Here is a 12,777-nt window from a genome sequence, read left to right as displayed (position 1 = left end):
TTACCTAAAGCACAGTGGGGGTAATACTTATTTGATCCCCTGCTGATTTTGTACATTTATACCCTTACAAATAAATGAACAATCTAGAATTTTTACAGTAGGTTGATTTTAACAATAAAGATTTTTTTTTTAATCCAGAAAAAAAAATATTATAAATAAATTAATTTGTATTTGATCTATTGAAATTTGATCCCCAGAACCAAAGTAGTCCTGCTCTTTAAGAAAGTACTCCTAATATCAACTCATTATGTGTATAAATTAAATCTGTCACAGAATTAACCATCCATTCAAACCTCTCTACTACCATGGGTAAGACCAAAGAGCTGCCACATTATGTCAGAGACAAGATTGTAGGCCTGCGCAAGGCTGGAATGGGCTACAAGACCATCAGCAAGAAGCTTGGTGAGAAAGAAACCACAGTTAGCACGATAATTCGAAAATAGAGGAAATACAAGATAAGTAAATCGCCCTCGTTCTGGAGCTCCATGCAAAATCATGCATGGGGTAAGGATGATTCAAAAAAAGGTGAGGAATCAGCCAGAATTACACAGGAGGAGCTTGTTAATAATCTCAAGGGAGCCTGAACCACAGTCACCAAGAAAACCATTGGTAACAGACCAAGGTCCTTTTGCTCAAGAATGCACATAAACAGGCCTGTCTGAAGTGTGCCAATGAACACCTGAACGAGTCAGAAAAGGCTTAGGAGAATGTGATGTGGTCAGATGAGACCAATATTTAGCTTTTTGGCATCATATCATATCATATCAGCTTTTTGTGTCTGTGGGAGTCAGAACTCTTGCTGTTTGGCAGGGGATCAAATAATTATTTTACTCGATCAAATACAAAGCATGATGCAACCAACCCCATGCTTCACAGCAGGGATGGTGTTCTTGGGATGGTACTCATCATTCTTCTTCCTCCAAACACGTTTAGTGGAATTATGACCCAAAAGTTCTATTTTGGTCTCATCTGACCACATGACTTTCTCCCATGACTCCTCTGGATCATCCAAATGGTCACTGGCAAACTTAAGACGTGCCTGGACATGTACTGGTTTGAGCAGGGGAACCCTCCGTGCCATGCATGATTCAAACCATGATGTCTTAGTGTATTGCCAACAGTAACTTTGGAAACGGTGTTCCCAGCTCTTTTCAGGTCATTGACCAGCTCCTCCTGTGTAGTTCTGGGCTTATTTCTCACCTTCCTTAGGATCATTGAGACCCCACGAGGTGAGATCTTGCATGGAGCCCCAGTCCGAGGGATATTTACAGTCATGTTTAGCTTCTTCCATTTTCTAATGATTGCTCCAACAGTGGACCTTTTTTCACCAAGCTGCTTGGCAATTTCCCCGTAGCCCTTTCCAGCCTTGTGGAGGTGTACAATTTTGTCTCTAGTGTCTTTGGACAGCTCTTTGGTCTTGGCCATGTTAGTAGTTGGATTCTTATTGATTGTATGGGGTGGACAGGTGTCTTTATGCAGCTAACGACCTCAAACAGGTGCATCTAATTTAGGATAATAAATGTAGTGGAGGTGGACATTTTAAAGGCAGACTAACAGGTCTTTGAGGGTCAGAATTCTAGCTGATAGACAGGTGTTCAAATACTTATTTGCAGCTGTATCTTACAAATAAATAGTTTAAAAATCATACATTGTGATTTCTGGATTTTTTTTTTTAGATTATGTCTCTCACAGTGGACATGCACCTACGATGACAATTTCAGACCCCTCCATGATTTCTAAGTGGGAGAACTTGCAAAATAGCAGGGTGTTCAAATACTTATTTTCCTCACTGTATATATATATATATACATACATACACACACACACACACACACACACACACACACACACACACACAGGATACATATAGAAAATCTGACATGTAAATTTACAGTAAATTTAGAATTAACTAATTTCTCATAATATGAATTATTCTCATGAGATTTGTGTCCTCTTAAGATTGTTTCATTTATATAAGCACATTTATTTAAATACATTTTTTTTGCTTGCAGCACAATATAAAACAATTTTGCAGAATGTTTTGATTGCTCACTAAAGCAACTCTCTCTGACTGGTGAGTAAACAAGCATATGGTGAGGTTCTGTAAAAGTACAAAAACAGCCCATGAAAAGAACCCATGTGTTCTTACTCTTGACACTATTAATCGCTTAATATTAAGTTGAACTCTGTCTGCAGTAGGCTCCCTGTCCAACTGTAATCTGTTCAACAATCTTAGTCAGCCAAGAGGACAAGACTAGGAGAGCATATATCTTGAATGGCAAACAACATTATTGCCATTCTTAGACTGATTGCCAGTTCAAAGTCATGCAGCCAGCTTCTTTGTACATGTTTATCTAAAACCGGCACTGCTGCCCTTAAAAATACAAGACAGAGAAGGAAAAAAGGGATTTGAATCTAACACTATATGGACAAAAGTCTTGGGACATATGATCTTTCCGGCCAAATGTTTTTTTTTTTCTGAACTGTTACCACAAAGCTGGAGTCACACAATTTTAAAGGATGTCTTTGGATGCCATATAATAAAATTTTGCATTCACTTGAACTTGGAAACCCAAACCTGTTCCAGCATGGCAATGCCCCTGTGCATGAAGCAAGCTCAATAAATATATGGTTTACATGGTTTTGAGGGAAAGATCTTGAGTGGCCTGCTATAGAGCTCTGATATCAGACCTACTGAACACCTTTGGGATAAAGGTGACTGCACCCTATGCCTCCTCACCCATTGCAAGTTGATGTTTTAGAAGTAACTCACACACTCACTACTTTCTCCTTCGGATAACAACCCAACCTAAACATTTACATTAGGCATTTGGTGAATAAGAATTACAAATTTTGTACAAAACAATCTATTAATAATAATAAAACTATATTATAGCTGTTTGGGTAAATCCATGTCTGTAATGCAATGATTGGCATGTCATTTACAAATGTCAACACATTTTAATAATAATTTATTTAGATTTCTTTTTTTCTTTAATTCACCAAATGTGTAAAATTGGAAGAAAGCCTAAGTCTATTTTACAAAATTAGGTTTTTACATATAAGCAAATTTTCATAAGTTTCGGTGCATTGACCCAAAATGTCTGGAGCATGAACAAAAATAGAGCAGGAAATTTTTTTTTTTTTTTTAGTTTACAACATGCAAACATGAATAGCAAGTAAAAATGGCCAATCTGAATGTGACGTGGGTGTTTTCCTTGATAAATGTTTGCTGAAATCTGTTTGGCTAATGGAAACCATGGATTCATCAAAAAAATGTACTAAAGGTTCAGAGAAACAGTTATAGAAACTTAGCTAAGCCTCTTATGCATCACTAAACCACAAAACTTTGCACATTCCTGAAAAGGCTTTTTAAAGTCACCAAAGGCTTAGGGCTTAAGTTAATTTTTGATTGGAAAATCGATGGAATACATGAAACAAATCTAGCTAAAATAGACATTTCTTTGTTATTTAATTACATTTTAAGTAAAATAATTTACTTAAAATAGATGGAGTCTGGAACACAATTGGCATTCCAGTTCATCAAAAAGGCTGTGTAGACTAGAGTTTTTCTACTTCAACCTTGGCAATCCATGTCTTCCTGGATATCACTTTTTGCACAAAGGCACAAAGTAATATTGTACTTCCAACAAAAGGACTACTAATTTTGTACTTCCAACATTATGGTAAAAGAAAATGGCTAGAATCTGGTATAAATGGGATTATCCCAAAGAGAGTGGTTGAAGTGTTACATATGAAATAGACAATATGAAAGAAAAAAAAAATCTTTCATATTGTCTATTTCATATGTAACCCTTCAACCACTCTCTTTGGGATAATCCCATTTATACCAGATTCTAGTAATGACTTTTAAACAATTATAAGTAGCAATCATGTATTATTATTATATATAATTGTCTATTACAGTGGAATGTCATATCTCACTTAAAATGGAATGTACATCTTACCAAAGAGCATTTTTCTACAAGTTTAATTGTCTACTGGTAGAAATTGAATGACTGTTCTACATTAAATTAGTTCTCTGAGAACATTAAACTGCCTTTGTATTCCATTAGACACAGATAAAATAATGTGGTATTCAATGTATACAACAATATAAATGTGTTATATTATATTTCTCCTTCTTCAATCTAGCAATAATTATTACTTATAGTGGTAGTAGTGGTTACTTTCTTTGACCTCAGTGTTTTTTATTTAATAATATAAAGTGCCTGTCAAATTGTTAGAAGCACCCAGTTGTTTATCATTTTTAAGAAACACATGCATGTTTTTTGTTTATTTGCCTTAAACTAGGTAATTTTACAGCATCAAGAATAACTTTGACTAAATATTTAAATGTACATATGTTACTTTTCCCCCCTGAAACCCATACTGATTCTTAAGATCATTCAAATATATTTTGTAAAAAAAAAAAAGATCTTTGAAAGTGTTTTAGCACATGTCCAAAGCACCATCTGCAGATCTTTATCTGTCTGATCCCACTAAATATATGTTAACCAACATGTAGCTCCTTTCCATGAATTAAATTAAATTAACGTTTTTTCATGTATATGATTTAAATTCCTAAATCAGTTTTTTAAATCAGTCTATATATGGTCTGTTTAGCTGTCAAACTGTGCTGCCCTCAGCATTTTAATGTTTGGCATGTATGTTGGAGAAAGATAAGGATGGTTTTTTCCTTCTTTTTGATAGCAGTAGACAGATTTGAGAGAAATGTAGGGCACATCTCTATGGATTATCTGCAGGGGGAGTTTTTCTTCAGGTGTGATAGTGGAAAATATTCTGGTGAAGTAGAGCACTATTAAATGGATAGAAGGGGAAACAAAAAGGAAAAAGACATAGAAAAAATACAGTTAATAATAGATTATTTTACACAATTGCGATAAAAAAGTGTGACTAAGATGAGAAATTAAAATAATAAAATAAAATAAGATTTTATATATATATATATAAATATAAATATATATATATATATATATATATATATATATATATATATATATATATATATATATATATATATATATATAAATAAATTCAATTAAGAGAAATACATTGTAATTTGCACTATTTCCACAATTTTGTATATTTAGGATATTTACAGTTGAGGCCAAAGGTTTATATATTTAACTACACGTACACAGTTCATGTACCAAACATTCTTTTTGCTTTTCCTACATAAACCAAATTAAACAGTCTCATTATACAGTCTGGAAGATTTGACAAACTTACTAAATGACTTAGAAGTCATAATTAATATCTCAAGCAACTCCACCAAGACCTCAAAAGAAGTAGAACTCTACTTAGTAGAACTAGAATTTTAGCTTCTCCTTAACAGCAATTTGCTATCAACTGAACTACCACAAGCTGTCCAAACAACTAGTTTCAAATATATTCATATGACCACACAGACACTGCATTATTCAGTAAGGAGGCACACATTAACTTAAGGATCAATATTGTGACAAAGACAACAATAAAATAAATGAAAAACGGTGGTGGCTTCAAGGTCCAAAAGGCCCAATATATGTTTACATAGACCATTACAGTTCCTATACCACCAAGAAAGGCTGTAGTAAGGAATCTCGATTCTAAAACATGCATTTAATTTAGCTAGATAGAAGTTTGTAGTTAAAAATAAAATCGAGCTGTTTAATCATGACAATCAGTTAAATGTTTGGGGGAAATATCTCAGCTTTAATTAAAAAAAAATTACCATTCCAAATGTGAAACATGGGGGTAGCCTCATGCTTTGGGGGTGTTTGGCTAGAAAAGTGAGTTGTGAATCAATGGCAGAAAATATATGGCATTAGGTTTATTAGGTTTATGGGGCAATTACTGTTTCACATGCGGCCAGGCAGGTTTGAACAGCTTTGGACAGCTTTTTTCTTTAATGCATGAAATCATCATTTAAAAAAATTGTTTTGTGTTTACTCATGTGTAATATAAATGTGTAATATAAAAATTTGCTTGATGATCTGAAAATCATTCAAGAGTGACAAATGTGAAAAAACAATAAAAAAATCGAGAAGGGATAAATATTTTCTCACAGCACTGTAAAATATGAATTTATGTTTAGTGCCTATAGGTTTATCCCTCATAAATATATCCCTAATGAGAAGCAATTGTGACAAGAGAAAAACTCCCTGAGATGGTATGAGGAAGAAACCTTAAGAGGACCGAGAAAAAAAAGGGAACCCAACCTCATCTGGGTGACAGCAAACGTCCTTTCATTATAGTTTTATTGTTGTTGAGGTTTCATATATATTTAGTATATACTCTACATTCAGATTAGGATGAACCAGCATGTTTTAGGTGATATGAAAAAAATGGATGTGGCAGCAGTTAGGTAACACCTGTAACTGATGAGACTAATCAGTGCACTTTTTCTCCAGTCTGGCGAAGCCAATTAAAAGAAGAAAGACACCAGCCTCAGGGGAAAGAGACACACCAAGCAGAGAAGCGTGAAAGGGTCTCCAAACAGTGAATTAGCGCACTGATTAGACTCATCAGTCAGATTTTTCGGCTGACTCCGCCCTCCACTCTTGACCCGCTGCCACAGTGGAGTTCACATAGGAAGCCCACACAGACAAGGTAACAACAGCTAATTGAAGCTCCACATCAGACATGGGCCACAGACAATAATGGCCCTTAGTGCTACTTTGTTAGTAATAGAATGAATAAACTGTTTTCTTGTGGATGTTTGGGCTTGGAATTGGCCAGCAGTATCATCTGTGATATACTACATGAGATTACATTTTACATAGATAGATATTACATAGATAGAATACAGGATTAACACAAACACAATTTAATTGGGGCGGTCCCCTGGTGGTCTAGTGGTTAAGATGCAGCGCTCTCTCCGCTGCGACCCGGGTTCAATCCCCGGTCAGGGAACCATCCCCAGCCACTCTCAGTGCCGGTCCAAAGCCCGGATAAATTGGGGAGGGTTGCGTTAGCGTAAAACATGTGCCAAATCAAACGTGCGGAGGATCCGCTGTGGCGACCCCTAACGGGAGAAGCCGAAAGAAAGTTAATCTGTAGAACAGTGAGATAAATTAAGTCTACTCATATGTGTCAATGACAATCACACACAGTTCAGAGAACCCAGCTAGAGAGCAGAAAATTGTAGTAGGTGGTACAGAAAATATAAAAAAATACAGGAATGTATTAAGATTTTCACAATGGAACCCAGCCATTAGGATTGCCAAATCAAATATGTGGATCATGAAAGAGAAATTCATACCAGATCGGTCGAGGCCCAGGTTACCAACAACCGTTGTGAGATGGAGAAGAAGGAAAAATTCTGGAGTGAGTTAGATGAAGTGGTAGAAGGGGTAGCTAGTAATAGTAGACTGCTTATTGGGGCAGATTTAAATAGGCATGTAGGTGAAGGGAACAGAGGTGATGAGGAGGTGATGGGTAGGTATGGCCTTAAGAAGAGGAATGTGGAAGAGCAGATGGTGGTAGATTTTGCTAAAAGTATGGAAATAGGTGAAAGGTGCACACAGGTGAAATATGTTCTATGTAGGAGACGCAACCTGAAGGAGATTGGGGACTGTAAAGTGTTGGCAGGGGACAATGTAGCTAGACAGCATCGGATGGTGGTCAGTAGAATGGTTTTGGGGTGAAGAAGAAGAGGAGGAGAGTGAACACGGAAAGAAGAATAAGATGGTTGAAACTGAAGGAGGAACACTGTAGTGTGAGATTCAGAGAAGAGGTCAGACAGAGGCTCAGTGGTGGTAAAGAGGTGCTGGATGATTGGGCAACTACTGCAGAATTGATAAGGGAGACAAAAAAATATACTTCGTGTGACATTTGGAAATAAAAAAGAAGACAAAGAGATGTGGTGGTGAAATGAGGAAGTGCAGGAAAGCATAAAGAGAAAGAGGTTGGCAAAACAGAAATGGGATTGACAGAGTGATGAGAAAACTAGGCAGGAGTACAAAGAGATGTGGCAGCAGGTAAAGAGGGATGTGGCAAAAGAAAAAGAAAAGGCATATGAGAAGCTGTATGAGAAGTTGGAAACTAAGTAAGGAGAAAAGGATTTGTATCGATTGGCCAGACAGAGGGACTGAGCTCGGAAGAATGTGCTGTAAGTTAGAGCAATAAAGGATTGAGATGGAAATGTGTTGACTAGTGAGAAGAGTGTGTTGAGAAGATGGATTTTGAGCAGCTGATTAATGAGGAAATTTGTGGATGAGGATCCTATGTGGATAGGATTAGTAAGGAAGAAATGAGAGCAGCAATTAAGAGGATGAACAGTGGAAAGTCGGTTGGACCAGATGACACAGAGGGGGAGTGGTGGCTCCAGCGGTTAAGGCGCTGGGTTGCCGATCAGAAGGTCTGGGGTTCAAGCCCCGGTATCGCTAAGCTGCCACTCTTGGGCCCTTGAGCAAGGCCCTTAACCCTCTATGCTCCAGGGGTCCCTTACGAGGGAAATATCAAGGTCCGTGACGTCGGAGTGACGTGGGACCGCCTTCCCGTGGGCTCACCACCTGCAGGAGGGACCGTAAGGGACGGTGCTGTGGGGATTGGGCAGCAGTCAAAGGCGGGGGCCTGCTTAGACTGCTGCCCCTGCGACCCGAATTACGGATAAGCGGGAGAAAATGAATGAAAAGGATGAATGAATGCAGACCTGCAGTAACTACAGGGGAATAAAAGTCACACCATGAAGTTATGGGAAAGAGTAGTGGAAGCCAGGCTGAGAGAAGAGCACCACAGACGCATTATTTGCTATGGATGTATATATACAGTATACCAAAAGTTTGTACACACCTTCTCAGTCAAAGAGTTTTCTTTATTTTCATGACTATGAAAATTGTAGAGTCACACTGAAGGCATCAAGGGCTATTTGACCAAGAAGGAGAGTGATGGGGTGCTGTGCCAGATGACCTAGCCTCCACAGTCACCGGACCTGAACCCAATCGAGATGGTTTAGGGGTGAGCTGGACCGCAGAGTGAAGGCAAAAGGGCCAACAAGTGCCAAGCATCTCTCGGGGAACTCCTTCAAGACTGTTGGAAGACCATTTCAGGTGACTACCTCTTGAAGCTCATCAAGAGAATGCCAAGAGTGTGCAAAGCAGTAATCAAAGCAAAAGGTGGCTACTTTGAAGAACCTAGACTATGACATTTTTCAGTTGTTTCACACTTTTTTGTTATGTATATAATTCCATATATAATTCCACGTGTTAATTCATAGTTTTGATGCCTTCAGTATGAATCTACAATTTTCATAGTCATGAAAATAAAGAAAACTCTTTGAATGAGATGGTGTGTCCAAACTTTTGGTCTGTACTGTAGATATGGATGAAGAAGTATAGAGAAGGTTAGAAGGAGTTGCATTGTGTGTTTGTGAATTGAGAGAAAGCGTACGACAGGGTGGTGAGAGATAAGTTGTGGTATTTTATGAGGAAGTCAAGTGTGTCAGAGAAGTATGTGAGGGTGGTGCAGGACCTGTATGAGGACAGTGTGACAGCAGTGAAGTGTGCAGTAGAAATGACTGGTTCAAGGTGGAGGTTGGACTGCATCAAGGATCGGCTCTGAGCCCTTTCCTGTTTGCAGTGGTGATGGACAGGCTAACGGACAAGTTAGACAGAAGTCTCCATGGACTATATTGTTTGTGGAAAATATTGTTATTTGTGGTGAGAGTAGGGAGCAGGTTGAGATGAGACTGGAGAGCCGGAGTCATGCGCTGGAGAGAAGGGGAATGAAAGTCAGTAGGAATAATACAGATTGCATGTGTGTGTGAATGAGATGGAGGGCAGTGGAGTGGGGCAGTTGTGAGGAGAAGAGTTGGAGAAGGTGGAGGAGTTCAGGTACCTGGGGTCAACAGTGCAAAGTAATGGAGAGTGTGTTTGAGAAGTGAAGAAAAGAGTGAAGGCAGGGTGCAGTGGGTGGAGAAGAGTGGCAGGAGTGATTTGTGATAGAAGAGTATCTGCAAGAGTGAAAGGGAAAGTGTACAGGGCTGTGGTGTGACCTGTGATGATGTATGGTTTAGAGACAGTGGCATTGAGCAAAAGACACAAGGTGGAGCTAGAGGTAGCGGAGCTGAAGATGTTGAGGTTTTAATAAATGAGTTTATTAGAGGGACAGTACATGTAGGACATTTTGGAGACAAGGTGAGGGAGGCGAGATTGAGATGGTTTGGACATGTGCAGGGGAGGGACATTGGGTATATCGGTAGGAGAATGCTGAGAATGAAGCCACCAGGAAGAAGGAAAAGAGGAAGGCCAAGGAGGAGGTTTATGGATGTGGTGAGGGAAGACATGCAGGTGGTTGGGTTTTAAGAGGCAGATGTAGAGGACAGGGGGTATGGAGACAGATGATCCACTGTGGCAAGCCGTAATAAGAAAAGCCGAAAAATTATTTTATATAGTAAAAACATTAGTGAGAGAACAACTAACTACAAATCATGTAGCATGTTATGTGTCTGTATAAGTCAAGACACATCCTACACTTGCTGAATTAGACTAAAATCTTAGAAATCTGAATGCCAATTGGAACACTGAAACTCTTCTTAAATACTGATCAATTTTTGTAGACAGAGTACCTTATCCTGTTGAAAAGGCCACTGCTATTGGGAAATACCTCTGTCAGGAAGTAAAAGAAAATGTGATTTGTCAGACCATGCAAATTCCATTTGTCAATTCAGTTTTGATGCCCACATGCCCAGTTTAGATGTTTTGCATTAAACATGGGCTACAGTTAATACAGTTAAACTCTAAGTGGTCTGCAGCTACACAGACACCTTTCCATCAACCCTCCACTACCATGCTTGTCACTTGACATGTAGAGTTTTTGGTGACATGTTTGGTTCTTGTCAATTTTTCCAGGATATTCTTTCAGAGGCACTTTTGCAAACGTAAGCAATGCTGTCAATTATATTTTCGGAAAGGCTTTTTTTTATTCACCATTTTCAGGAAAGCCATACTTTTCCTGTCAGAGCTGTTCTAAATTGAATACAGATTTTATCCTTTTAATATCTTTAATAAAAATGCTCTTAAGCAAAATAAGGTTATATTTATTACTTACCTACACAATTAGCTTCAGCCAGGCCACAGCTATCCAAAAGGGTGAAGGGTAAGAATGTCTCTAAACCAACTATTTTTCCATGCCTTATATCGTCTCCTCTAGCAGACATTCGGTCTACTTGAGCGTCTTGGAAGATATAACATACACCTACCAGGCATAACTTTATGGCCACAGATCAGGCATAACATTATGAACACCTGTCTAATATTGTGTTGGTCCCTCTTTTGCTGCCAAAACAGTCCTGACCCATCGAGCATTAACAGCATTAATTCTTCAGCAATTTGAGCTACAGTTGCTTGTCTGTTGGATCGGACCACATGGGCTAGCCTTTGTTCCCCACGTTCATTAATGAGCCTTGGCCACCCATAACCCTGTCTAAATGGGCTTAACCAGACACTTCATTAAAAGAAATTTAAAAAAAGAATAGTTTACTGAAAAGATAATTAGCAGAATGGCCAAACCAACAATCATTCGCATATCACAGAATACAATTTCAAGTGCCACAAATATGTCTGTGCGCTCTGCATTGAAACTTATCCTTCCACTTTTTAAGACATTCTGTAACCTTATTCTAGATTCTTAAACTGTATTATCAATTTTAATTAAATAAAGGACCCCCCGTGTTTCAATTAGATTCTCTTATTGCACCAGAAATATTATGAAATGCAATTCTTATTAAAGGATATGTGCACTATTCAAAACTTTAACAGCATTAAATGCATAACAAAATTAAAAGTGCTATATGACAATTAAAATGTTATTCATTTAAATTCATTCTTATTCCATTTGTTATGCCAGGCTGTTTCTAATCTGCAGGGTTATACTGTTAAACAAATTAATCAAAATAATTGGCTAAAGAGATCTTCTGCTACTGGCAAATAACTTCCTAAAAAAAAGACATAAAACATTCAACACAAGCCTACACATCCCTGCAACACAAAGAAAACATTGGCCTAACTACAGCATTTTTAATACTAATTGCCATATTTATTAGACATCAATACATACAAAACAATAAGAGATGCATTAAAATGATGGCCAGTGAGCACCAGGTGAAAACAGAAGTGCACTGCAACACTGCAATGAATGGGTATTCATGTTAAAATATATGAATTAAGATATTTACACTAATCAACCAGCATATATCCCTTGGACTTAGCACAAATTGGTACAGTACAATTGTAATTTAAAAGATTTGCATCTTTATGTATAGCTATAAACACCTATGCCAAACTGTGAATTGTAAAAAGAATGTATGCCATTGCGTATATTGCGTAAAGAAGTACCTTACCTTTGCTGGCATTCTCCACATGCTCCAGTTCATCAGGGAACTTTAGGATCTCTGGATACATCTCCTCACTCTTTTCAGCCAAGAAATGCATAAGTGTTGAATTCTGATCTGTTGACTTTGTGTCCCGAAGCTATGAAAAATTTAGATGATTGCAGAAATTTAGTTATTGAAATTATACCAACATGTAGTATAACATACACAGTAGTATGTGAAAATGTGGGCGCTCCTCAGGTTTACAGGTTTCCTCAGTTCGGAATGTAATTAAGAAATTGCAGTTAACAGGAACAATGGAGGTCAAGATAAGGTCTGGAAGACCAAGAAAAATATCAGAGAAAACTGCTCGTAGGATTGCTATAAAAGCAAGTCAGGACCCCCGTTTGATTGCAAAAGACCTCCAGGAAGATTTGGCAAACTCTGAAGTTGTGGTACAC

At 37.9% G+C, this 12,777-nt stretch overlaps 1 protein-coding gene and 1 long non-coding RNA gene across 5 annotated transcripts in view; one reads left to right on the top strand and one right to left on the bottom strand.

The window, feature by feature from the left end:
* Positions 1 to 12,777, bottom strand: part of diaph2 (diaphanous-related formin 2) — a 322,782-nt gene that overhangs the window by 150,306 nt on the left and 159,699 nt on the right. For all 4 annotated transcript variants that reach the window (XM_083560215.1, XM_083560212.1, XM_083560213.1 and 1 more), the window contains one exon: positions 12,347 to 12,476. In XM_083560215.1, the coding sequence (XP_083416341.1) occupies positions 12,347 to 12,476 (130 nt within the window). The remainder of the gene's footprint in view (positions 1 to 12,346; positions 12,477 to 12,777) is intronic.
* LOC310736741 overlaps positions 1 to 12,777 on the top strand; it is a 311,461-nt gene that overhangs the window by 143,793 nt on the left and 154,891 nt on the right. The window lies entirely within an intron of this gene.

This window comes from Silurus aristotelis (genome assembly GCF_946808225.1).
Source record: "Silurus aristotelis genome assembly, chromosome: 14".
Taxonomy (NCBI): Eukaryota; Metazoa; Chordata; class Actinopteri; order Siluriformes; family Siluridae; genus Silurus; species Silurus aristotelis.
This window is presented reverse-complemented; position numbering and strand designations above follow the sequence as displayed.